This window comes from Haliaeetus leucocephalus, unplaced genomic scaffold, assembly GCF_000737465.1.
Source record: "Haliaeetus leucocephalus isolate CR32 unplaced genomic scaffold, Haliaeetus_leucocephalus-4.0 Scaffold462, whole genome shotgun sequence".
NCBI classification, from domain to species: domain Eukaryota; kingdom Metazoa; phylum Chordata; class Aves; order Accipitriformes; family Accipitridae; genus Haliaeetus; species Haliaeetus leucocephalus.
The window spans coordinates 8,289,739-8,317,642 of NW_010972898.1; the positions used below are offsets into that span (position 1 = coordinate 8,289,739).

The 27,904-nt window shown below is 39.9% G+C and overlaps 1 protein-coding gene across 1 annotated transcript in view; it reads left to right on the forward strand.

The window, feature by feature from the left end:
• The window catches only part of LMO7 (LIM domain 7), a 99,906-nt gene that overhangs the window by 33,870 nt on the left and 38,132 nt on the right, over positions 1–27,904 (forward strand). The window contains exons 4-12 of the mRNA XM_010575262.1: positions 18,804–18,834; positions 19,246–19,359; positions 19,837–20,035; positions 21,183–21,435; positions 21,916–22,203; positions 22,553–22,843; positions 23,118–23,318; positions 23,779–24,495; positions 26,020–26,049. Coding sequence (XP_010573564.1) covers positions 21,221–21,435; positions 21,916–22,203; positions 22,553–22,843; positions 23,118–23,318; positions 23,779–24,495; positions 26,020–26,049 — 1,742 coding nt within the window. The 5' untranslated portion in view covers positions 18,804–18,834; positions 19,246–19,359; positions 19,837–20,035; positions 21,183–21,220. The remainder of the gene's footprint in view (positions 1–18,803; positions 18,835–19,245; positions 19,360–19,836; positions 20,036–21,182; positions 21,436–21,915; positions 22,204–22,552; positions 22,844–23,117; positions 23,319–23,778; positions 24,496–26,019; positions 26,050–27,904) is intronic.

The following is a 27,904-nucleotide window of genomic DNA, read 5'->3' on the forward strand; positions in this document are numbered from 1 at the left end:
GCATCCCAAAAAAAAAAAAAAATAACCAAAAAAACCCCCCCCCCCCCCCCCCCCCCGCCAAACCCACCCAAATCCAAACCCCAAGCATTGTTAAGAAGTATTAGGAATAGGCAAAAAAAGGGTACATCACTGTGCTGCTGCAGGTAATCTGGAATTTGCTGGTGTTGTAAATACCATCTGAAGCTTTGGAGTTTGATCACTTTCCCTTTCGTTGCTCTTCCACTTCACCTCCCCAAATACCCCTGAAATCAGCTCTATGGAAAGAGAACACCTGCATCCTCATGATGCTTCTCTGACCAAGTAGAAATAGCTTCTACTGCAGGTTTAGTTAAACACACTAGGAGTCCTGAGCCTGAGAGAGAGACAATGGATGAAGAGGAGAGGTGGACAAGGTAGCAAGCTTAAAACAAATAAACAGAAAAACCCTAGTGAATGGCATGGACGAAGTGGTTCGGCTAGTTGCTGTGTCCCATGTTATATGAATAATCAGTGAACCAAATGAAGGGGCAGTAGGCTTCCTCGTCAACAGATGCTGTGGATGATAAAAGTTATTTGAGTTCAAGGGGTAGTGGAGAAGTTCACAGAAGAGAAATCTCTTGAAGAGTTACTTAATATGAGGAAACCACATCTAGCTAGGGAAGTTCCCGAGGGAGAAGCATCTTGCCTGCTCTATTTTTACTCTTCCTTAGGCAACCACTTGGGGTTGCAGGGGAAGATGGGATCCTGGGCTAGATAAATTTGATCTGGCCCAGTATGGACACTCCTGTGTTTTGGAAAGGTCACATCCCACGAAAGCTCTTTTAACTTCTGTAGATCTATGATAGTCTTGCTTCTTGGAGGAGTGTATGGAAGAAATCAGACCCAGATTTTATGGAAGTAATTAATTTGATTTGCTAGAGCAGTCAAGCAATCTACCATCGCTAAGCTTTAGCAAGTATGGAACGTGACATGCAGAGGTATCTGAAAAGATGAATAAAATCATGGTAGGGAAGGAATATAAATCTCTTAATCTAGGCCAGTATCTGACTACTTCTATAGGTGACCAGCTTGTGTAATCATAGGGGAAAAATATTATTATGAGTTCTTAGGAATTTAACATTTGATGATTTTTTTTTTCATCAAACCATTTGAAATTTTAGTAAAAGCTTCATAAGAATAATAAATAAGAATGGCTGAAATTCTCTTCAAATTCTCTTCAAGTAAGCTGGCACATTTATTTGCATGTACTATATTCAGCATCATTACTTAAAACCTACTTTTGCTCTAAAAAGATCAGTTAATTTAAGAGGTTTTGTTACTGATTTTGGCATGGGTAATGTAACTGTAAGATCGCACATCAGATGGTTATACAGAAGGTACACCCACCCAGATTGAATAAGCACAGAATAAGATGCATCAGTAATGATACTCCTCTGCTATGCTCGTCCTGCAAAATGCTTACTTTGTGCAGTGACAGAAAATGTGCAAAACATTTTATTCTTTGAAATCTGAGATCACTTCTTGTATTGAATGTTGACTGCTGTTGAAAAATCATACAGAAGTCACTTAGCACTGGTGATTTACTAATATTGCCATTTCATTGCGATGTTTTCATTCCTTCAAGAAGAAAAAAAATCTCTTGCAAAAGGATACTTTTTATAAAGAAAATTTTGTCTTTCTGAAGCATTTTCCTCTGAGCTGCGACCGTATTCCTTAGTGTAATTCAGTTTTTCTAATACTGTTTGAATAATTTGTGAATGTATTCAACAGGCTAGTTTTAATTATTAAATCACCTATACAGAAATCTCCACTTATCCAGGTGGTGTAGTCAGGCTGCAGTGGTGATCATCACCAAAATGATGTGACTGCATTTGTAAATTACTACTTCTATTTTTTGTTCAGTATTCTTTTTCATTGATAGGCGTTTTAAATCTGTGAATCCTGGGACTGATGGCACCAAACATGGTACCCAAGCAAGTGTTCCCAAGCTTTGTTTGCTTGGGTATGGCATGAGCGGTGAGTGCACAGTAGCTGAGAGCAGAGCCTGAGGCTGAGTACACGGGAGGATGCATCCAGCTCATCATCTGGCTTTCCAGCACCGCTTTCGAAGAGCGTGCTGGTTCAGACCCTCAAAATAAACCAAGGCTGGTACTCCATGCTTATGCTGTGTCAGGTTTCTGCCAAAGTCACTTGATAAACTTCCTTCCTTTAACGAACAGCATGAGTTTTATCAGGAGAAAAGCTGGAATTAGGTGCTGGTGCTTCTTGGTTTTCTCAGAAAGTGTATTTACATGAAAGGGTGGGAGAAGGCTGGACAAGGTAAAAACTGAAAAGAATCTGAATCCAAAGGGGATTAAAAGCTCCATGCTCAAACTAGAGCTTAATCTGAGTGGTTGAAAAATCTTTACTGAACTCAAACTTGAACTGAAGTAGGGCTGAGAAGAGATAGGAAATCTTAATCTTCAGAATGAATTTAACACATGGAATAAGCTCACTTCTTAGGACTTTTTTTTTTTTTTTTAGGTTTTACTATATATCATTTCCCAAAGGATTAATTTTACAGAGAAAGTGCAATGGCTTGAAAAACTGTCTAAATAGGAATACAAACTGACCATAACAATATATGAGGAGAATAAAAGACAAAGGCTTGGTTCAAGTACGAACACATAAGCGAAAATGCTGAAGTACAAGTAGGTCAAAAACCAGTGAACGCTTCTTCCCAAGTAGCATGGTTTGTGAAGAAAAAGGAGTCCACTGGTGCTGGGATTACATAGCTTCCCTTCATTTTACTTGATTGGAGGTAGGTCTGCATGATAAGGTCTGCTGGGTTGGCTTAACACCTGAGCTATGGGAACAGCAGCCTCTTCTGCTAATACTGCAAGCACTGACTCAGAGCTGTGTCCCACCGCGGTGCGTCTGGAGCGTGGGTTGTAGGCACCTGTGACTGTGTCCTGCTGGAGTAACATCACATGACAGCTTTCTCCCTCACCCATCTCTCCCTTTCCACAAGAGCTTCAGTATTTCTGTACTGTGCTCCTTGGTGTAGCTATCTAACCTGAGCTCTGCCTAAATTACTGTGTTCTTCTACAGAACTTGTTAGAGGACAATGTAGTGAGGACAAAAGAAATTGCAGCAAGATTTGATTCAAAGCTAATGTGAAAGAATCAAGCCCTTTATTTCTTTTGTTAACTGTGATGGAGAAATGGATCTCAGCTGGTCACTAGTATTAGAGAAGCATTGCAATTTATTGTCACCATCACCGAAATGCATTTTCTCACTTTCAGATACAACACTTCATATGGCAGAATGGTTTGTATTTGTGTACCTACAGCTTTTGGGGTTTTTTTTCGGGTCCAAGAGGAGCCTCAATTGAAAGTTTCTGTATTAGCTTAGTTCTGGTTCAGGGGAGGTGGGGAAGCAGTGAACACTGGAGATTTCTCCTTGTCTCCTGTTGCCCAGGAATGTGTTTGTGTGGTTTCCATCATGTAAAAATGACATATAGCTGTCTGATCAGTCAGAGGAGAGAGAGAAGCTTGCTTTTATCTGCCGGGGAAGGAATCTTTTTGATGGACATGTACCAAAGGCATGCGTACCTTATAGAAGGAGCTTTTGTTTGCCGAATTTTTGTCAGGAAAGCAAATATGTTCAAGCTCCTAGAAACTGTTTGGTCAAGCTTAATTGCATGTAGGTTTTGGCATACAACATTTAATGGAACATGTTTCTGTTATTTGTGCATCTGTAGTCACAGCAGAGTCTGGGCTCCTTACGAGCTGAAATAAGGAGCAGTGAAAACAGTGGAAGAAAACTACTAAACAGTGTTTTTTCTACCCTCACCCATGAGAGAGTACTCCAGCTAATTACTTCAGGTTACTTCAGCTCTTGGTACTGTGACTTCTTTGTTAATGCTTTATATTTAATTATGAAGACTCCCTCCAGTTTCAAAACAAGTGTATTAAGATTAATCTTTACCTGTAAAATATTCTAGAATCTGCTTTTACTGTAAATGAAGAAAGGGTAGCATCTTCTCAGTTTCTAGTTCCTTGGCCGTAGGTGGTCCGCGTGCCACTGCTGCCGTCATTCAGAATAGCCTTCTGATAACTCTTCAGCTAATTTGGGATACCCGGTGAAGATGCTTTCTTGCTGTTTTCAGTCTCCATTGCTCAGATGTCTCTGCCAGGCAACTCACAAAACAAACAGCAACTCAGGTCAGCCTCAAAGAGTGCATGCTTTGAAGTAGAGGGCAGGTGATGATTATAAAAGGTTAGTCTTTAATGGTATTACAAAAGGTATCTCTAGAGGTTTCCATGTATTTGCCTATTAAAGTGTGTAATGCCCTGAATCTTACATAAAAAAAATAATTAGTGGGTAATTACCTTGTACTTTCCTTGGTGGTGGAGGATATAGCAGAAATTAGTTTATAGCCAGGACTTGAAAGTGTGTGGCTCTTTTTTTAAGTGATGGTCAACACAGCAAGGTACAGGGACAAATACAAGAGTATAAGACAAACTGGGTACGGATGGTCAACTTAAAAGCCTTGTAGAAGAGAGAGGGCAAAAAAAAGAAGTTGGCTCATTAAACAAAGCAAATTGCAGTCCATTCTAATCCTTGTACCTGCAATAAAATGAAAAATTATTTAAGAGAGTAAATACTGTGATATTGTGTTCATTGGATAATTCCATGTTTAATTTTTCATAGAGAACTGCTTTTTGGTTTGACTAAAGCTCTCTTACCACTGGTGGTACTCCCTGGCCAGTCTTCAACTTGTGAAAGCACTTTGGCAAGGCTCGGTTGTACCCATGAAACACAGGATCCTCTATGCAAGCCAAAATTAGCAAAAATAAATGCCTTTTGAAGAAAGCAGAATTTCAAAACAGTTTTTATTTCTGTAAGTTGCTCTGGAATCATGAGTGGGTTAGTGAACATATTTTTGAGGGGAATTGGTATGACACTCAAAATGAGTGTATTTGAGATTATACACATCGTAAATTATCACAGAATTAATTTAAATGTGCATTTATGTATTTTAAAAGGCCCGTGTACTTCACATCCAATCTGCTGATTTCTATGCTATCAGCATTTATCAATGCTAAAATTTCAATGTCACTGCTTAAAAAGAGAAGCTGTTTGGGAGTGCTTTTGAAAGTAGTTTGTTTTTTCTCTTTGCAATGAATGATACCTCTGCTTTTAATTTACTATTCTTTTCCTGGTAGCTTTCCTTTTTGAAGCATTGCCTGGGTTTTGTTGGTAACTTTATTATTCAAAAAAGTTCAAATATATTCACCTGTGTACCTATCCTGTGTCTGTTTAGGGTTTTTCCTTCAGGGACTTAAGTAATAACTATGTGACTTTTAATAATAGTTCAAATAATTACATACTTGAAATTCTGTCCAGAGTTCATGCAACAGTTATGGTTTTCTTTACCTAGTAAAAGCTTCCACAGATTCTTTCCTACCTGAAAAAAATTTTGGGGTGCATACTTTTACCTGTGTTCAGCGTGCTCTTTTCCAAGCAAAGAGCTTTAAATGTAGTGTGGCAGAAGACTTCACATTCATCTTCTTTCTCTTTGAGCAATAAATATCTGACTACTGCAGTGGTTCTGAATCAGTGTCTTCCAATAAATTAGCATCAAACAGATGGCTGATCTGTTATATCATGAGTTGTTTTTGATAGTACTGATTTATATTACTAAAGATGAGGCTTGCATAACTTACACTGCAGTATAAGCTCTTTCTGAGTATCTTAGAAAACTTGTACACTGTACTACTCTTCCATAAATGTATTTCATTGATGATGAAGACTGTTGCATGTCTTTGTACCTTCACTTGCTAAAACATCAACAATGATTTTTATTAGATTTATTTAAAAAATCTATACTCTAGCAGGTTAGTTGAGCCACTAACTGCATCTACAATGAAATGGAGAGAGAGGATAATATGTTAAGAGCACTTCAGCTACTTTTTCATGGCCTTCACCTATCTAATGCTATGCAGCAAGAAAGTGAAAATACATTGCAAAAAAACCTTGAAGTGTTGTGTGGGTAATGTGGTCAACAGTTTGCCATCTGGCAACCAAACGTGATGTTAACGCTCAAGGTTATCTCCCATGTATGCTATCTGTGGGTCAAAGGGTGAAAGTATTTCCATCCCGTTCTTTTCTCCTGTACTTTATGGTGGTTGCCTTCCTGTCAAGGAGCAGCTGAGTTTTGCTGCAGTTTGACAACCTATTCCTAACCCATCAGCAGAGACTGATTTATCCTTTCCTTATTGGAGGATGCTATTGGTTATTCTTCCATTGCACTGAGTTAATTCCTTCTTGTAGCTCTGCTAGCCTGGAGGTGAAAAAGAGGGCAGACCTTGGAAGTTATTGAGTCTCACTGTTGCAAAGTGCATGTTGATGATGAGACCTCTGAGATGGCTTCTTGTGTGATTCTTCCCCAATAGTAATTTGTCTGAGGTAGGCTACACTAATTAAGTGTATCAAGAGAAGAAACATCCAATTAGTTTTATCGAGCTGCCTTTGCATTTCTTATCCTGTCTAGATTATCAGTCTTAATTTGGGAATAATAAGGTCTTGGCTTTTCACTGAATTGTAAAACAGTGAATATAGTGACACCACTGTTGTTGGGATATCTGAATCAAATAGGACTGAAAACTTGAGATGTCTATGGCTGCTTCCATAGGTACACTTCCAAGGTAGCAGGTCTGGATTTAGCAGTCACTAATGCAGCATGCATACTGTCCCTTATGAAGCTGAGCCTCATAGCAAAGTGGTGCTATTGACATACTTTGCAGTTTAACCATTAGTTTGATTTAATCTTTGCAATAATGATTGCCGTTCACGGGGTCTTCAAGAAACCCTTAGTCTTCAGAAGCTGTGGATTCCTAGATGAGAGTCTCAAGGTTTTTGTTAACCTTATCTGCATCAAAAAAACTGCCTGGTCTTTGTGTAGAAATGATGAGGATTGTTGGGGAAAGCATTTGTAGAATAGCCTCTTCCAGAGCCCAAGGGTTACTTTTGTGTTATCCTGGCTCTGCAGTTTGATTGACTTCTGGGAAGAATAGCTTACAACCACCGTGTGTGTTTTAAGGAGCCTACTTCTCCAGCGCTTCATCTGGCTAGACAGTTGGTGAAATTCTGCAGATGGCTAACTGTAGTTTCCAAGAGTTGGTGCATATAGTATCTCCTTTCTCATGAGAAGGAAGATTCCTAATTTAGCATTTACTCATGCGCTCATTAAAGATGTTGGGAATATTGCCATGGCCTCACTTGGAGCGGAATCGGATCGTTTTGTTCCACTCCCTCCCTGCCACCAGACTTAGCTGTAATAGCTTGTTGGAGCATTTTGGTGGTGTCTTAATTGGTGTATTAAGCTTTTTTTTTTTCCCTCAGTCATCAGTTCTGTGGTACAAATTACATACTTCATGACTACCAGTGAAAGAGAGGTGTGAGATCATCTGTAGCTCCCTGGCTGAGATTGTTTTCCCATATCATTAATTTTGTTCAAGTTTTTATTCTCAGACTCCTCTAACTTTACAACAGAAACTCTCAAGTGACTAATAGCATGTTTGGTTTCAGTAGGTTGGGATGCTCAGAACTGATGTAAATTCTCCAACTTCAGAGGTATATGGTCAGACTAGCTTAACTTTTCTCCCCCTCCCCGCCCGAGCTCTTCCCCTTTTTGCCTCCCACACAGGCTTTCTAACATTCTGGCAAAGCAAGTATTTGGACTTTTACCCATTCTCTCACTTTGCAGTAAAGAAGCATTCATTTTTCCAACATTAAAAACTTGGCCAGAAAATCTGGCCAAAAAAGTTTAATGTTTTGAGCAAATGTTTAAAAATACCCTCTTGACTTGGCTGCTCTAAGTAGCCTTAAAGCACTGTTGTCCACTGGGGTGGACAAATTCTTTTTCCCCCAAAAAAGCTAATAAAAAAAGGTAATACTTATTCAGTAATATCGACAGCAACAAATTGAATTTAGTCATTTCAAATGTTACAGAAACAAATCTGAAGCCATAAGGAACCTGAATTAGAATAGTTATGTCTTTAAGGAGGTCCCTTACGTGTCAATGTTACAGGAGCTGAGGATGGGGAGGTAAGAATTGTAGCAAATATGGAAAATAATATCTGCTTATCTTGGATCTTGTCTGTTCCCCAAAGTAAAAGGGTAATTTTTTTCTAAGAGTAGTACAATTTGTGAATTTTACTTGATTTTTGTATCTTGTTTTTGTTTTAAATTGTGTTGCTGTTTCACGTCATGTCTTCTGGGAGAGCTGGTTCAAGGGAATACATCCTCTTTCAGTATTTTTTTCTGATAAGGCTGAATAGATGAACATTTGACTCTGCATTAATTGAAGTGCTCTTTTCTGGTTCTAAATATGTCTTCACAATGAAGGCAGATCAAGAAAACATAGGAAATGATAAACTTCAGTTGTATCTGTTTACCTCGCTTAGGTTGATGCATATATGCCCAAAAGAAAATAGAGAACTGACTTCAATAGAGAGAAATCAGGTTCAGTCTGTGTTTCATACTTTTGTGGTCGGTGTGATGAGCGATGATGTTGTGCCCTGTGTTGCTAGGGCAACCCAAAGAAACATAGAGAGAATACGGCAAAATTTCAAAAAGGAAGCATTATAATTTCTTCCGCGCTTCTTATTTGCTTGTGTAATATTTTGCCAAAATATTACTGAGGAAACCCAGTAGTCCTTTAAATAGTTTTTATTCCAAATGTAGAGACTAAACTAAATGATGCAGTCATGCAGTAGTGATTTATTTCTACTTAAGGACAAATTCCAACATCACTTTAACTTGTTTCCAAAGTCTTTATCATGGAATAAACTGCGCTTACCTTGTACCTCCATTTTGTCATCTTCGCTATGTCCATCTCTATAAATAAATCTAAATTCTTTCCAAAATCTTAGCTCTGTGACACTTGCCCAAAAGCTGTGCTTTTAGTAATCCCCCTTTAAACTGCTAAAGCATTATTTGTTTAATAATATGACAAAAGTTGAGAACTAAAAGAGGGGCTGGGGTAGACACTGTCCCAATTCTCTGTCCTCCTGTACAGCAGTTTGACCAGCACTACATTGGAATTGCTCTAGGGGGAAAAACTGAGCCATCAGAAATCTGCAAAGTGACTCCCAGGTGCTGCATATCCCACATACCCCCAAAATGCAGGGGGTTTGTCTCATCTCAGGAGGATATATCCATCCTCATGCGTATACCTGGCATTTATGGGTCTTGGCTCCCCTGAAGAGATGGTGACTGGAGTGGACTGAAGTCTGGATTACTTCCCACTCGTGGGCCATGGATAGGGCATCTGTAGTTTCTGCTGTTAACCCTGAGTCACCGCTGCACTGAATTGTTTTCTGTGTATGTGTTAGAACAACAGCAACTGAGCAGATAACCTATTTGGGCTGGTGAAACTCAATGTTAGCACAGGTGTGAACACAGCAATACCCGATATAAGTTACTGTCAGTCATCTTTTTTTCTTTATCAGCATATATTGCCAAATATCTGGTATAAATTATACAGTATAAACTTGAGTTATGGGGTTTTATCTTTTTTGCACACCCCGAGAAATTCAATAAACCTTGCTAATGAGTGTTACAAGCTGTAGTAAACTTTTGCTTATACACAAGGCACTTGTACATCACCACCTGTTTGCCTGACACAAAAATAACAAAGGATTACATTTACCAAATCTTTCCCTAGGCATAGACCAAGGGAGGAGATTGAATGCAGGAGGTTTGGTTTGTTTTTCTCCTCTCTGATTATAGAGGCTATAAAAATATCTCTGTCTCTCTGAGCAAGCAAAGTTGTATAACCTGCCAAATCCTAGCTCCTCCCGAGGGATCATCTGTGAATGCTTTATCCAAATTGAACAATTGTATTAATCCTGGGGGTCGAGGGTAAGAGAGTGCACATGGGCAGTTGCTATGGAGTAGTTGGTAGATGGAAAATTTTTTACCCTGACTTACCTTGCAGTAACTTGTTTATCCGTACCCAGAGTTGGTGCAGAGGTGTCTGAGCAATGCTTAGAGGGAATAAATGAGTCAGTATTGAGGACTACTCTACAAAATTATCTCTGGTATCTGCCTGTGGGAAGAGGGGATGTTGAAATACTCCAGTTAGGTGTTAAGAGTGGGAGTAAAAAGGACAACAATTTTGGAAATACTTGATTTAATAATGGCAAGGAGGCATCAGGCAATAGAGAAAGTGAATTTCAGTATTGTCTTGAAAAATGCTAACTGTGAGTTGCCATGGTTGCTGCAGCTTAGCTAAAGCAAATAATATACTTTAAACAGAATATCTTCTGGTAAAAAGCTGTTGAACAATTTCTGTGCTAGTTAACAGCTGCACCTTCGTGTGTTTTTCTATATATTTCTAAAAACTTACAGAATTGCACTTAATTGCCTATTTTGATACTTATTTTTCAGATTGACTCCCCAGATGTAGCAACTATTCCTTTTGGAAGGAATGCTAGCACAATTGTGTGTTCCCCATATGGATTTCTCTTCAAATTAATGTACAAAATTTACACAATATGGTCTAGTTTTGTGGAGGGGAATGAAGGTAAAGGATCCTCAGAACTAAATGCAAGAGAAGTTAACGTAGGTGGTGATCCTGATAGTCAACAGGATGAGCTCAAGTCTGTTGATTCTTGGGAGGGGGGAATGTCAAATCTCTAAATTTTGAGAAGGTACAAGGAGGAAAGAAGGTAGAAGTGGTAACATTTAGTATAATCCTGGTGCAAGGGTCAATTGAATTATGTACAGGTTAAAAAAAAAAAAAGGGCAACAGGGAGATAGGAGGAGGAGAGACTCAGCAAATATGCTCCAAGTTCTAAAGACCAATACTTTGGAAGTTATAAAAATCTATAGGGTGTATAAGTAGTGATATGATAGCTAGCTGTCAATCTATTTAAATTGCTGTGTATTTCGAAGTGTTTTTTTCTTTAAGAAAAATTAATTTCACCTCTGAAATTCAAACACCCTCTTGAATGTGAACAAACTGTTTGATTTCCTTTGAGAACTCCTAACATTCTGTGCAAGCTTGGAGTCAACTCCGCAACTTCTTTGTGCAGAGAGTCCATCATTTCTCATGCAAGTCAATGGATGTTCTCATGCTTCTGGGCCAAAGTATATGGCATGTGACTGGTAGCTTTCAGAAATAAAATACCCACTATTTATTTTTGCACAGGTACCAGTCTAGACCTGAAATTTAAAGTGACCAATACAAACTGGGGAAAAATTCTAGATTTGCCCTGGAAAAAAACAAACAAACAAAACAATAGAAGAAATACCCAGTTTAATTACTTGTAATTAGTGAAGCTGCTGACTTTTAGGTTTTTTAGGAATGGAGTAAGAAAAAGACACAAAAGGGGACCAGTCAACAAAGCTACACTAATTATTAGAAATATTTTAATTTTCTTTAATACAGCTTAATATATGAGCAGGAAGCTGCAGGATCCTATCAGTCTCCTCTTTTTTCTGCAAGTGGTTGCTGCAGCAATGCTCCATCCCTCTTCCCCTGCCCACCCCTGACACGAGAGCCAAGGAGTGCTCAGGTAATCAGCCAGGCTCCTCTGCAGAGGCTTGTTCTTCTGGAGATTGTTTTGGGCGTTTTATTTTTATTTTTTATTTGACAGGTATGCCTTCTGCCCTACACTATCCTGAATACTATTTTTCTCCTTGGGAGAGCCTGTAGATTAGACTGGGATACGAGGAAGCCGTCAGAGGTGGACCACCCAGGGAGGAGTCGGAAAAGAGTGTGAGGAAGTGGATAATGTTAGTGTCTGGTGACTTGCTGGGGCTGATGCACGCTTCTAGAAGTGCCTGGTTTTGTTTTGATAAGGGATTTAAGAATAGTGTGGAAGCATAATGTGTGAGATCAGCAAGGAAGCGCCATGCTCAAGAGGCGGTATGAAAGGACGGGCTCTGAGGCGATGGACGGGGACGCGTTCCCACGGAGGGCGTTGGCCGGCTGCGTTCCCTCTCCGCCTTTCCCCTCTTGGGCATCTCTTCTCCACCCCTCAGCCCCTTCATTCGTAGGCGAGGGCGCGAGGTGGGGACAGGCTGCTCGGTCGTCAGGGCCCACAGGGCTCCTTGCTGCCAGCTGGTGGTTTTGTAGGGGCGTGGAGAAAGGCTTTCAGCATCGTTTTATACCTGACTCTGTGTGCCGTTACGATGTAAGTGGCGTTGGGTCTGGTGGATACGTTGCTATGGAAAATACATGTGCTTTTTATAGTCAAATAGAGAGAAAGGTGCATTTCCAAAAGCTGTTCTCAAATGTTGCGGCCATAACCTGACCGTTTTATTTCCAGCAATCTTGGCAGTGAACTGTGGCTTCTCGGGGTTGAGTGTCAGTTCACTCAGAATCCAAGTGCCGGAGGAATGTCCTCATGTTTCTGTACCCATGTGACAACCCCATCTTCCACTGGAGCCTTTCTATTCTCAGCAGCGCATGGGAATTCAGTGAAATCCGATAACGGCAATATTAATAGCAGTTGAGTAGGTGGTCAAAGAGCTTGAAATTTAGCACAGGCCCTGCTGCTAGTTGGACAGCTGGCGTTCGTCTCCTGCACAGCATACCTCAGCAAGGGTGGTATCGGCTCCACACGAATCCTCCGACGTCCTCCTCAGAAGCGTAAGTGAAGCTGGTTGGCGTCGGGCTGGAGCGCCTGGAGCTCTGCGAGGAGCTCGGCAGTGGGCTTGTTCTACAGCCTGCTCCTCCGCTCTGGCTCCCAGGCCAGGCCACGGCTCTTCCAAGTCCTTCAGAGGGCATCTGGGAGGTGGAACTGCCGCCTCAGTGGATGGAATTCAAAGGGAGAGCACCGATACTGCTTTTGAAATGGACATCTGTTCAGGTCCTGTGTTCGTGAGATCTGTAGTACAGAGGGAGGGATGGAGAACAGACAGCTTTGGCAGCTGTGGGGGTTTCTGGAGTATTTGTCACCAGAGAAAGGGTTTGGCACTGGGCAGGGTGCATTTGTCACTGGCACATGCCTTTCTGTCAGTGGGAGTGTCTCCGTCCCTTCTTTCTCCCCATAAATGGGTTCAGATTTGTCTTATCTCTTTGGGCATGACCACATGGCCTCTTCTCGGCAGATAGTCCTCATTTAAGGAGGGGGATACTTTTTTCTTTTTTTTCTTTTTTTTTTTTCTTTTTTTTTTTTTTTTTTTTTTTAAATCATGGGTTGATATCTATATTTTAAATATGTTTCTGTATGAGAAACAGACCCTCAGAAAGCTAGGCTTTCTGAACGAGGTGCTGTAAAATCATCTTCCAGAATTTTGCTCAGGCTTCTGGTACCTTGGATTTGGTCTTGAGCTCACGTTGGTGTTCAGCCTGGAAAATAACAGTGAAGTGTCAAAGTAGATTTAACATCATGAGTTGCTAGATGCTGGAATTTAATACATATTAGGATGTGGAGAAACCAAACCGTATAAGGTGTTAGGAAAGTAAAATCCAAACTATTGAGTTTATTTGTTAGAAGTTTTGAAATAAGTCAAACCTAAATGGCACTTAAAATGTACTGCTTTTTTGTAAGGAGGCACTGGAGAGGGGTCTGTGTAAGTGTCAGCATTGCCAGTGGATATATATTTCATAACTGGTTAAAAGTGTAGTTCATGATTTCTTAAAGTACTGTGGTCGGCTAGCTACTGTAAGGTACAATACATTCATTATACAGTATTTTTTTAATTTTTTTTTTTAAATACCTCGAAGTGCATTGAAGTAACACTAGGAAGCTTTCCTCACTCCTCGGAGCTAAGCGTCAGCAGGTGAACGGGAAGCACAGAGCATCTCTGGCTGGGGTTTTGTCACACGGGGACTCTCACGGTGCTGACGTATGGAGCAGGGTCCTCTTCCACTGAGCCCCCTGCCCGCTCCACTGCAGCAACACGTTGCCTCTGCTGCAGTGCTTACGCAGGCGCTTGCATGAGCATGCTCTAAAACAGATGAGCAAGTTAATTTGGGGTTTGAATATGTATATTAGAAAAACCCAAATGAAGGAACGGGCACAGCCCTCTGGTCCTGCTGCACAATGTGGAACCGCAGTGTGATTCAGAGTCCTGTTGGCATAACCACAGGGCAGCAAACAGGAGTGGCTGGAAGGGAAAGGGAGACCAGGAAATCCTTAAGCTAGAGCTGCTGCCAAAGCCTTTGTATTGTTGGGCTAGGGCCTTGGTGACTAGTTTTGCTATTTAACCTTGAGCAAACAGCAGAGCGGAGAATAATTTGCTTGAGCTGTGGCTCAGCGTGCTGACCTGGCGTGTCACTTTTTTTTTTTTATTCTTGTAGAGTGGTCCTTGTAAGAGAAATATCCATCGGTCTGTGCTGGCTAGTCTGTGAATATGCATCGTGTTCAGTCGTAACAGAGGTATTTGGTCTCTAAGCGTATCACCTACTAACAAGTGAGAGCTATTTCTGTCCCATTTGTCTTTTTTCTGTTTGCTAAAGGATTGACGTAGGTGAGATGATTTGTACAGAAGGTATTGTTTCTCCACGTGTGGTTATTTCACATCTTTTTGCATCAGTTTTCAACTTGGAATCATGCAGTTGTGCTTCATAATTATTATAACTCCCACATATTGTTATCTCATGGCCTTTAGACTTTCATGGTATGTTTGATAGATATTTTCTAGGATGGCTAATCTTGAGGTTGTACATAAACTATTATTGAAACCACTGCCAACAGTTAAGGTTCATGCTCTGTGAATTAAAAGTTGTACTTTTTAGATTTTGAGACCCCTTTGTTAGCTGGGGTTGACATAGGGGTTAGGTTAGGTAACATCAAGGATGAGCATTGCTTTTCTTTTGAACTTCAGAATGAATGCTAAAATCTGAGACCGTGGGAGGAGCAGATGAAGTATTAAGAATAAAATTCTTTCTGCAAGATCTTAACCATTCTCCTTAGCAGCTTCCTTTGCTTAGCTGAGACATCTTTAAAGAAGTTGCATTGTTAGTGAAAGGACATATAAAAACTTCGGGAAAGACAGAGAAGGTAATGTTTGAAATGACACAACGTGATTTAGTAAGTAGTGTTGCATTGCCATTTGGAGAGGAACCTGCTTCTTTCAGCAGATTGTTTTTAAGATGCAGCCTTGTCTGTGCCCTCCTAAGCAAAGTAGCAGACTGCTTATAACTTTCAGCATAATGGCACTCATTTTTTCAAGCCAGAAATTAGGTTACACAAAATAATATTTTCATAAAGTATATAGTCTGTGCCAAGTGGGCTGTGTGACGATTTTGGATGAAAACGTGAAAAAGCAGACTTCTTTCGCAGTTGCCTGATACAGGATTGGCATTTATGTGCATTGATGAAGATACTTCAGCAAGTGGGTTACCCCTTCAATTCCTATAATAGCTTTTGTAGGACAAATGTCTCTACAAGCAGTGCTGTGTGTGCACTTCAATGCTATAGACTTATGTTCAAAATAAGATTATAATTGTCCAGGAGTGTTTAAAAAGCTTAAAGGCTACATTGCTGAAGTTCTTGCACTCCATCTTCTAACTGATTTCTTCAAATACAGTGTGCGAAACTGAGTGTTTCAGCCCTGTGTATTTAGAACCAGACTTGTGAAGGGGAGCAGAGGTGGGAGCAGGAGCTTGCTGTTGGGTAGCATCAGGTTGTCAGAGAAGGTGGGGTCATGCCTCTCACAGCAGCAAAGAACTTGCTATGCTTGAAGTTAGTGCCTCTGTCTTGTCCCCTGCTATGAACTGTAGTTGTTCAGAGCTATACACAAGACCCCGGTTGAATTCTTTGCATAGTACTGCATAGTATTTACATTTTGATAACAGTATGTGAAGGAGAACTTCTACTTAATATAATTATTTCATTTTGAGTTTTCATTTACTGCAATTGAGTTAAAAATTTGCTTTCTTTTTTTTTTTGATGCTCACAGGAAAAAGTCATTCCTCTTAAAAGCCTTCAGTTTGTATCATGCTTCTATCCAACAGATATTTGCTCAGCTATTTTAAATGCAGTGTACTGGAGAGTAACTTGGCAATGGCTTATGCACATAAGCTCAGAAGTGCATTGTGAGCTTGGCCAGGTTGTACATATAAAAGGCTCTTATTTCACTCCGAGAACGTCAGCAAATGCATCCAAACTGCACCTTCTGCAAGTTGCATGCCTCAGAGGAGAAGCAGCTGTGAAGTTTGTAGGTGACAAATGACTTCTAAGGCCTTCCAGTAAGATAACAGCATTGCTTCTTTATTCAGGATTTTCTTCTGGCAAAACATTATATACCTGTGGTTTTACACGGATTTTAGGACAGTACATTCATCATCCAGAATCCTCTTCCTTTTCTTTGGTTAAGTGCCATCGAAGAATTAATATATGCCTATATAAATGAGGAACTGATTGTTCCAGATTAGCAGGGGTTTTCTTGTTTTGTTTTTTCTTCTGCTCAGACTGTGTCTATTGTGACAAATTGCTGAAAAGGTTTAGAGACCAATAGGTGTAGTTCAGAGAAGGAGAGCAGTAATGAAAGTGAAGAAACTTTGCTCACAAAGAGTAAACAACTTGTCCATTTGCTTCTGTTGTTAGCCAAGCAAACATGTGAATGGAGTACGGTCTGTCATTTGAGTGTGTGATATATCTTCCTGCCTGCATGTTGGGTCTCAGCTGTGCCTGTTGGTTTACCTGAAAGTCCTTAGTTTTGCATTGTTTATAGCCCAGGTACACAGGCCTAGTGTATTTATGGTTACTCTGGTATAGAAAATATACTGAAATATGAAGACAGCTGAATGTTGCTCCTATTGCAAATGGTTGACCTAAATGATCCAAGAGAACTTGTGGAAAGCAGAAGTGGACATCGTCATGTTCAGTCACGTAGCTTTGCTCTACATGAAGGTTGGTAACCTCTTGGATAGAGGCTACAGCTGACTAAGGGCAGAGTTTTTCACTCCTTACTAGGCTGCTGAAGTTTGGAAGCAAACTTTAAGGCATCCTTAGCAAGGGCATGCATGGCGTCTGCTTTTATAATTGCAAATGACAGCAGAAATTCTGCTAAAGGGAAGGCTTCTAGACCTTGAAGGTGTAACGAATGTAAACCTTTAAAATGCTGTCCATTGGGTATGGGAAGTGTAATGTTGATACGTGCCACCACCAGAATAATTTTTCATCCTCTGCTTGGGAAACCAACCTGTCTCTAGTCAGCACATTAGATCATAGCCATGGTGTGCCCTGCGGCACGGACATTGGGAAAGAAATCCACATACTGCAGAAAAGAAAGAGGAAATTTTTTTCAAAAATAGTCTCCAGTGAAAAAAGAACACCACTGTGTTTCGGAAGGGTTGTTTTTTTCCAAAACAAAAAAGTGTAAATATTTCACATTAAAGGAGAAGGGTTCCTCCTTATCCATGAGAAGGGTTACTGACTACAAAGCCGGTAGCATCTCTGGCATGTGATACTAAGGAAGCTGCAGGCGAGGACTGTGGAGGTCAGATCCACCTCAGGACTTGGTGCTCCTGGCAGCCGGATTTCTTTGTGGTGCAGGGACAGGCAAAGCAATTACAGCCGCACCGAGCGGGAGCGGGCACTCTCAAACTAGAAGGAAAGAGAAGGAGGGATGGTCTGTGTCCCTGGCGGTTGTCATGTTGCATCGAATATTGTATTTCCATGAAGAGTGCCAGCTATGCTGACCAGGCCCTGTCATCATTTTGCTAACTTGTGACTGTCCCCTAAACAGTTTATTCTAGCTTTTCCCTGCAGCTTTTTGACTAGCTCGATCCTAGACGGCCAGAAACAGGATAGGTGCCCTGATACATCGTTGGTCTGACCTCTGCGTAGGTCTTTCTGCCACCGTATGTTAATGCTCTGCTTTTTTGTTTGAACCCCTTCACTGTGCTGTGTGTGAAGCTTGCCGCTGAACCACCCCTGAACCAACAGTGTCTGGGGCAGATGGAAGGTTGTTTTGGTGTATTTAAGCCATTTGCCCTTCCATAATGGCTGGCAGTGCGCGCAGGAGTGTTGTTCAGCTGCTCTCTATAGTCCAGCCCTGAATATTTGTACTTGAGGACTGAGTCTGTGGTACCCCACCTCTGTCAGGAGGCTCCCATCTGAAAAGTTTCTTCTTGTTCTTAAAATGAGCAGGAGGAGAACGGGACCACTGTGAGCGTGCGTTGGTGCACTTCCAAGGTGTGCCACAAATTGGCTATTTATAAAAAAAAAAAAAAAAAGCTTAATAATGTTAGTGATTGCATATTTATTTAATATTTTTTGAGAAATGGGTATCTTGCATAAAAGCAAACCAAACCCCTCCTTCCAGCCCAACAACATCTCTCTCCAGATGTCCCAGTTTCAGTTGCTTGGGTTTTTTGTCTGAAAAATTCTCTCTGGGCTGAAGTGTTTTCTGTGTCTGAGGCAAATATTTTAGGAAACATAGTACAGTCAGGGAAACTAACAATTAAATCTACTTTCATATGGAACTGAAGGTCTTCCTGGCTAATAGAGGCTATGTTTCCCAAAGTCTTGGGAAGTCATTAGCTTGTTTTTCACTTTTATTTTGTTGGTAACTAAAAACATTAGCTAATTAAAAAAGCCTAGAGCCTTTCCAAGTACCTCTCAAATCAGAAACTATAATAGATCAGCTAGTTTCTCACTTTATATGTAATGATTGAAATAGTACAGAGTTACGGCTATGAATTCAAAGTGAAATGCTTTTTCTTTATTTTGGAACAGTCATAGTTGAATATTTTATACTGGCCTCCTAACTGGGCTTCAAATCTTTTAAATCTTGAATAATAATTAAATTTTAAGTCAGATATTTTATAACTTTTTGTTTTGTTTTTCTCATTCCCTGCCCTGCTTCAGACCGGAGGAGACCAACAGAAGAGTGAAAAATGTAAGACACATCTACTTCAATGCTTTCTGAAACAATTTCACACTAATTCTGATTAAATACTTTTAAAACACTTCTTCTCATGGCACTATCATGTTTACCTTATTCTTCAGCTGTTCATTTATCTGATGCAAAGTAGTGCCATCTTACGATGATCTCTACGCAGCTTTCTTTCCCAAATAAATGTAATAATTAAAAACAGTACTTATATCTGCTTACTTGAGATACATGAGATGCATCATAACACTCTTTTAATTGGTTTTGATGGAGATCATAGCTAATACTGTAAAAAAGATTTTACAATTCATTGTGGAAGACATTTCTAACAGCATGCTGAGATTTTTATACTGGTACATGGTATGAAAGGAAAGAAATTAAGTTTGTATTCGTGTTTGTTTGTTTGTTTCGGTTTAGGTTTTGATTACATTATACTGGCTTGGGAGAAAAGCTCAAAGTAACCCTCATTATAATGGTCCATACCTTAATCTCAAAGCATTTGAGAAGTTATTAGGGCAAGCATTGACTAAGGTAAGGAATCCAAAAAGAATAGTAAACAAATAGCCTGAATTTTATAGTTTGCTATACATTACAGCATCAACTCTAAAAAGTCTCTTGGGGGTTTAATTTTATTCTTGGTTTGGAGAACATAGTTGTTTGTTTTGCTTGCTATCAAAGTCCATGTGAAAGGAATGCTTTTTAGCTTACACTGGTTCTTCTGCTGCCCATACAATCATGAAATTGAGAATCCATCTGCTTTGGTTGGTGTGGTAGTTTCTGAAGAGCCCTGCCTTCATTTCCTTTTGGCTGAGATAAGAGAAATTTAAGACCTTGTGTTGAATCTCCTATCCAAGCTGTTGTATATGTTGGTTTTAGGGGTTTGCAATAGTCTTTGTTAAAGTTTGTTTGTGCACTCGAAATGCATTTTAAAATTTTTGAGTGAAAACTCACGAGCAGGACTTGCTTCTTACATTATTGTAAAAGACCTTTCAAAACTTACTCTCGTAGGCACTTGAAGAGTCCAGCCACCTGAACAGAAGTGGCAGGGATAGTGGGTACGGTGATATTTGGTACGTTGACCGGGGAGAGCCCTTTTCGTCTTCAGCTAGCCATAAAAGAGACGATTCCTTTGATAGCTTGGACTCTCTTGGTTCAAGATCCTCAACAAGCTTTTCATCAGATATAACCTTGAAAGGTGGCAGTGAAGGTATGTTTTCCTTTTTTAAATCTTTTGTTGACACATGTCTTACAAGTGTGGGAGAAGACACTGTATGGACCTAGTACTTTGGGTGCCCAGTACTTAAATAGGCTTGAAAGGCAACTCTAGTTTTGCAACTGCTAATGTTGCATTTTGCTTAAGCAAATATTGACCTTTAACAGTTGGTAGAAACAAAGTAATGCTCACATGAATTTTCCTAGGAAGTGTTGCTGAGACTCTTGATGTCACTGCTGCATTAGGGTGTGTGTATGTACAGAGTATTTTCCCATAGTTCAGGAAGGGGAATTGTTAGAATTCAGATCCTGATGGGATCACCTAAAATTCAAAAGTTGCAAAAGTCTCTTGCCTTGTTCCTAGTCTGGGTATGTCAAACCTCTGTCTCTTCACTCTATTTGTGAATATTCAATAGGGTTTTTTCCCAACTAGGTTAAAAACTGAATAGTAGGTATTACTTTAGATAGTTTGTCAGGGAAAGAAAGGTAACAAGAAGGCAGTTGGTGACATTGGATCCCTACAGCTGTACTCTAACCTGTGTTTCTCTCCCAGTTCTAAAATTCAATACAAAATTGTAGTCTAACTTAGTTATAAAAATAGTGAGCTTTTGGATTTTGTTCCATGTGCATAACAAAATCATTGGGTAGAGGCCACATGGAGCATTTCTGATCTGAGCAAAGCAGCATGTAGGCATGCTACATATCGGATGTGATGTGGGCTTCTACTGGGTGTTAATCCAGTGAGATGAGCATGTTGCTATACTATTTGCTGGTAACTTGTCTTTGTTAGTAAATTTGAGTGGCAAGTAAGCTTTTAACTGAAAACTTCTGTGCTGTTTTACATCTTCAGTCTAGAGGTTAGCGCTTAGTTTCCTGCAGGGAGCAGTGACAGTGAAAGAATGGAACAAACGTCGCAGGGGTGTGCAAACCAAACTCAGCTTAATGGGCCTTACCACAGCTTTGCCACAAACTTCTAAAAATATCTCTCCTACTGTCCTGTCAGTAGCTCAGCAAATTTGCAGCCGAAATATCCCGAATATGGAGTTAAATTGATTTTAGAGGATTGTGGTGCAAGTTCTAGCTAGAAGCTTGTGTCTAGAGAATAATGTTTGTGCCTTCCCTTTTCTCCCTTTTCTTCTAAGGTTGCGACAGTGACACAGACTTGGAACTGCCTTTCAAAATGCATGACTCCCATAAAGATGACAGGTCTTACCGCAGGATTTCTGTGATTGAACCAAAACCTACCACTGACTTCAATCGCTTCTTACCCAACAAAAACAAGCAGACGGCGTATGTGCCAGCACCCTTAAGGAAGAAGAGGACAGAGAAGAATGAGGACAACAGGAGGAGCTGGGCAAGTCCCGTCTTCACCGAGGCAGATGGAACATTCTCAAGGTACTGGTGTGTGGTCTTAGTAAAGCGGACTTTGGTTTAGGACTTTTTAAATAAGTGATTTCTTTATTGGTTAAAGAAAAGCTGCTGTTGCTGCAATACAAAGTAAAGTATTTGAGTTTCCGTATTTTAACGGGGAGGGGATGTTTTGGTGTGGTTGTGTGGTTGTTTTTTTCTTTTGGTTTTGTTTTTTAACTTCGTTCCACATAACTAGTTTTCTGGTGTTTGAGTAATGTTTTGAGGCTGGTCAGACTCCAGATAGAGGGGATTTAAATGATGTTAAATGCAGGCTCACGAGAGACAGACTCTACAGTTCTAGTTTTTCATTCAAGTCTTCCAAAATACGGTGATGAATTTCAGTTGTCCAGCTTCTTGGTGCATACAGATGAGATTAGTGGGCAGTTCTTGGGTTTCATCATTGCCTTCATGACTTCACTGTCTTCATTCTGTTCCTGTTTTGGTCAACCTCAGTGGATGTGAAAGGAATCCCGTAGCTTCCTGCCAAAATAGCAGAGCAGAGAGTGGGCTCACAAATCCGGCTTCCCTCCAGATGATCTATGAGTATGGCAGTGGCTCTGATTCAGAAGATGAAAGAAGGGTGCCTGACGTGGTTATGGATGACTTAGCAAAACGTAGATTTCTAGTAAAAAAGAGCCCTGTAAACTCTGCTGCACCTGGACATCGTTTCGTGTTGCGCAATGACTCTCCTAAATCTTGCTCACAAGAAAGTTATCCAGCTGGTCCACTAGCTGCAATGCTTGAACCACTGAGGTCAGAGATACTAATCCAAGATCCAGTAACTATTGTATTACCTAAATCGCAGTCCATAAATAACTCCATAAAGTTAGCCTTCTAATCGGCATTTTAACACAGCTGATAATTTGTTATGCCTTTTCTGTCAAACTTCGTATTGTTGTCGGAGGCGATAGGGTGCTGATATAACCATTTAACTTTTTTTTTTTTTAATCGATTTTATTATTTCTGGTGCTGCAGTGATGGAATTGAGAACTAATTTGCTTTATTCATGAGATTGAACTCCTGAGCCAAAAAGCATGTCTCTTTGCATACTTTATGTCAAGTTGCTCCTAAAATATCTTAACTGATTGGGTATTTTGAACAGTAACCAGAGGAGGCAGAGGCAGTTGGATACTAAAGAGGAAAACAAACCAAGAGTTAACATTCCTTCAGAATTATCTGGGTATTTTGATGAGGACGAGGAAGAAGAAATAGGCATCCCAAACATTGAAAAAGATGATCTATATTTTCGCAAGCTAAGTTCTTCAGCGGCAAATACAGTTGTTGCTTTTGACAAATTTCTTCCTAAGTTTTGGACTCCAGAAGAAGAATTGCTTTGGAAAAAAATCAGGAAATCCTCTTTCAAACCCTGGTATAAAGAGATTCAAGGGTTCAGGTGCGTTTTCATGCATGCCCCTGTTTCTCTCCTGTGTGCAAAACCTATAAATAAAGTGTAGTTGTATGACTTTATTTTTCATTTTTATTGCCAATGTAGCAGCAGGATATGCTTTCTCTTTGTTTTTTTTTTTATTTTAGAAAATAATTGAAATATTATTTTCATTGCACTGTTGCCACTGTGCATTTTACTCAATTGACTACACTTTGTGGTTTTGTTTGTTGTTTTTGTTTTTTTTTTTTCCCCTCTGCTCATTCTTTGTGCTGCTGCACAGTAGAAAGAAATCAGATTCTGAGGATGAGGAATTTGCTTACAAACAAAGCTCTGCCATTGTTGCTAATCAACCAAGACCAAGTTTTGACTGGAACAGCAGTTGCAGAAGGGATCAGAACTATAAGCCAGCTGCTGAATATGTGGGAAGCTCATTGTCACAGATTGCAGAAGGAAAAATCTTGGAGGCTTCTGATCAGCCCAGGTTGATATTGCTGCATGAGCTGTACTCTTGCTGCATCAAAAAGAAATGGCTGGATATGCAACAGCTAAATGAAATTAAACCACGTCCTGTGATGTCGCGCTTCTTTGGTTATTACTATTTTGGTTGGTTTTTGGTTGGTTTTTGGTTTTTTTTAAATGTAGCCATAAGTTGCTGGTCTTCTGAAACATGTAAATGCAAAAGTGTAACATGCTGCGTGGGGTTACTAGCTTTGTGTGTGAGCATGTAAGCGTGCTGTTTCTGAGCAGGTCAGTATGCCGTACTACCTTTATGTTGGTTGATGTGTGCTGTGCTACAGTTAGTGGTGGTGAATGCCAAGTGGTGTAGTTGCTCGGGATACTTCCAGTCTAAACCAAATGTGTATCACAATAAATACTGATCTGCTTGTCTCTTGCTAGTTAATGATATTTTTACTTCCCTCCTTTTGTTTTATATGCTTCAGTCAGTTTTCGTTACTTCAGGCCCTGCAAAAATACTCTGACTACTTGTCTTCTGAAACGAAGACCAAAATTGATCCTTCTTCTGGCCCTAGGCTCATAAAATGTAGAAAGAATATTTCCTTTGTACCAGGATGCAAGCAAGGAGATGCGGAAAATGGATATCTGTATCCAGATTTAGAAAATGATGACTTGTTCGTTCGGAAAACTGGGGCTTTCCATGTGAATCAAGTTGTTCTTCAAGACCCCTGGTATTTTAAAAAATTCTCTGAGCAGGAGCCTCCCCTAGAGGGTGAGATAATTCTGCAACCCAGAGAAGGCCAACCTGTAATTCCAGATTTGGAAAGGGATGACATGATTTTCCGTAAAATCCTCTCTCAGAAAAAAGAGGTGCCTTTATCGGGCGCTCCAGACAAGTATCACCCAGCACTCTTTCCTGATCCGTGGAGTCTTCCGGAGGAGATCCGGTCCAAATTTCTATGTTTACTTGAAAAAACTACGACACTGGAGGAAAGAAAGAGCAACGGCAGAGTGCTGTCGCCGTCTGCCCGCCATAAGAAGGACGATATGCTGACCCGCAAGATTGAATCTTGGAAGGTGGGAAGCAACGTCCAGCCAGTAAATTTCATCCCGGGTCCGTGCAGTGAAGAAGACTGGAAGAAGTGGGAAGCGATCAGGGAGGCCAGCAAAGTTAGACACAAGAAACGGCAGATGGTGGAGAGGTCAGGTGGTGTCCTGCACGGATTGCGCTTGAGTGCAGTTGAACCCTTTCTATTCAGAAAAGCATCGTCTTGTGCTGAACCATTCGTAGAGTGCCAATCTGCTATTTGTTCGTGGCATCCTGGACAAGCTTTTTATTTGCTTTGAATAGAAGCTCATGACTGCAATACCATATTTTCAACAAAAAAATTACAATGTTTTCTAGTTTTAGGCTGCTATTTTAGAGAAAATATATTACCATTTCTTCAGGCTCAAAGTTCTGCATAAGTTTCTTTCCATGGTTGAACAGGAATAGTGATTATTCAAAAGGCTGTGGAGGCTAGAAATATTTTCTTTTATTCCTCAGTGTAATTAGTAAAAATATTTCTGAAACACATGAATGCTTTAATGACAAATTCTGGAAATGGGCATTCTGATATTCTTGCTTGCACCTAAGTTTGAAAATGCCTGTAAACTGTCCTGACACAGTTTTGAGATAGATGAGGTGAAAAAAAATACTAGTGTTGTTTTGCCCACCCAAAGTCACGGTGCATGCAAGTTGTGTGTCCATGTAATATTAAATTCCACTGCGACATATTTTATTCTGCCAGTATTTCCCCCCTGCTTTCATACAGTCCTGATTAATACTTTCCCTAATCCTTTCCTGGTATACTCAAAATTTCTCTTCTCTGACTGAATACTGTTTTTTAACTATCTCCTAGCTCTCCTTTGGATTTTTTTACTTACTGGGGAAGAGTGGGGTTTCGAATGTTTCCTTAGCTCTGAAAATACGGCATTGCAAGTTGCAGTTCTCCCAGCTGTGCATCATTACTTTGTGACTAAGGCACTTCCATGTTCCTGTTGATACTTCGATGTTGGTGCATTTAATATTTAAGCTTAATACTGTTAACAAAATGCAAGCTTCACTGAGGAATATTTCTGAAGTGCTTGAAAATATTTCACATTTTAAGAATTCATTCAATAGAATAAAATACTCATATTCAAGAATACTAAAAATCCTCTTGAATCACACTGGATTAATTTGGTTCTCCACTTAATGTGCTAAACTTCTATATAGGGCCTTTTATTCTTATCCGTTCCCAGTATTACTTTCATTTAGTATCAGAAATGGTCGAAGTAACAAGAAAACAGCCTCTGTAAGCCAGGCTTCTTGTTGGGAATCAAGCTGGCATTAATTTTCATTTCTTGAAATGAGTATCTTTTGAGCATCATGCTGTTTAGCAGCACTGGACTAAGTGGTGCAGAATTAATACAAGGCTCTATTTGTGCAGTATTGCTGAATCAGAAGCATTGGAAACTTGCAGGCCACCTCGTTCTAGCAGTTTTCTGCCCGACTTACACATCATGCAAGTCCTGATGTGTTTTTTGACTAGTGTCAGATCTCCAATGTGCTATTCCATGCTGGTTGGTCCTCAAGCTTTCAGTTTCCCCTTCACTTAGTGTGAGCGCTGGTGTATTGGTGGTGTTAATGTTGTTATGAATATCAAAACACTGAATCTTTTCTCTTTTGGTTTCTGATTTCTCAGACTGTTTCAAAAGCTTTCTGATGAGCAAGGGTAAGTTTTGGGTTTGTTTTGTTTTGTTTTGTTTTTTACAAAAGCTTGAAAGATCATAACGCTATTTTTGCCTGTTATTTAAATTTTCATGCATGCACAGTAGCTAAAAACTCATGCTGACAGCAACTTGTGCATGCTGCTTTGTTCTGTGCTTAGGCAATTTATGTAATGAATGTAAGACTAAAAGCTATGCGTCTGGCAAAAGTTTTCTCTGGCAACTATGGTATCCACGTCATGGTTATCAGATAGATAACCATCAAATAGAATCTGAAAATAATTAATGACATGGTGTTTATCATGGGAGTGATGAATGTTCTGTGGTTATTTTATGTACTCCAGGTTATTGAATCTTCAGTGGTAAACTTATTGGTTAGTGCCATATGAGCTTAGGTCTTGTTTACCATGTACTGTGACTCAAAAAGAAATATTTTTCCACTTAACTGTGTGATGGCATGTTAAGTATTTGGTTTATGCATGGTGTTCTAAATTTTTTTTTTTTTTAACATACATTTATTTATTTATTTATTTTCACCCTGAGGCAAAACCTGGTAAATGACTAAACACTTCCAGAAAAAGCAAAAAAATGTTTCAGAATAAGTTAGATGTTAGGGGAGGGAGACTCAGAAGGCTCAAGTCACTAGTTAGTTTTTGAAGTTAACACTAGAATTGAAACCAACATCCTGTTCCTTGGTATGAATATACCCTTACTTAAGATATATTGTATTTAGGTCTAGATTTTCCTATTTTGTTGCAGGAAGATATAGAAACTCAAGAGAAGGAAAAGGAAATCTTGCATGACTAGGGTTTCTTGAACAAATCTGGAGCGATTTTGGTACTTAGGTATAGTGTGGTTACCCAAAACCATTTCTATATGTAATATAATTTAACCATTAAAAAAAGGGGAAATGAGAGAGAACTGTACAAGGAAAGAGTTTCTGCAGTTGTGACCAGGAGGTTTTTCACTAAATTTGGCATCCTTCCCATTCAGAAAACAAACAAGCAAACAGGTATAATGAGTTAATGTCCTAGCCTTTATTTCTAGAGGCCAGAGTCCAAAGTCTTGTGTTACCAATGGAAGTGAGTTGGGCCTCTTGGGAGGAAGTGCGAGAGTCTGGTTTGTTAGTTCAGAGCTCTCTTGGTATGTAAGAGATCAGAGTAAGGCCCTGTGCTGAATCAGTTTTGTTTTTAACCTGATTTTCCATTGTATCAGATAAGTGCCACATTTTCAAGTCCTGTTAGAACTTGGTTACATCCCTCTGTCATTCAGGTTTTGTTTGGATAAATGCAAACAAAAGTATTTTTGAAAAAATAAAAATAAAACCCAAAAGCCTAGCTTTCCTTTTACATTACAGCATTGAACCTTATGGTGAAACACCTGCATTTTGCTTGGTGTCTCAGAGGCTTGTGGTCAGCACGGAGCAGGAGTCCTGTCCTATACGTGAATTAAAAGTCCTGTTATGTTTATCACTGCAGTGTGAAAGAATAAAGGAGAAAATAGCATTGGAGAGAGTTGGAAAAAGCATGAAAGGTGAGCTTTGAGGAATTTAGATTAAAGGGAACTGGTGAGTAGGAGTTCATGGGGGAACTTGTAGTTGTATTGAAGAACTTAGTAAGATGGTGGCTGTGTTAGCCATCCCAGCTTGGATGGAGAATATCAGGGAGGCTTGGGGAGGAGTAATGTAAGATAGTGGGGCCCATGACATGCATGAACTGAGCATTTAACAGTGCATTACTTTTATATTTTAGAAATGTGCATCAATAACTGACTTGAGGAAAGAACAGGAGGTGATTCTGGGGCTGTTAATGGAGAGAAGAAGTGAAAGGATGGGAATTTGGACTTGAGGAGGGGGGGGAT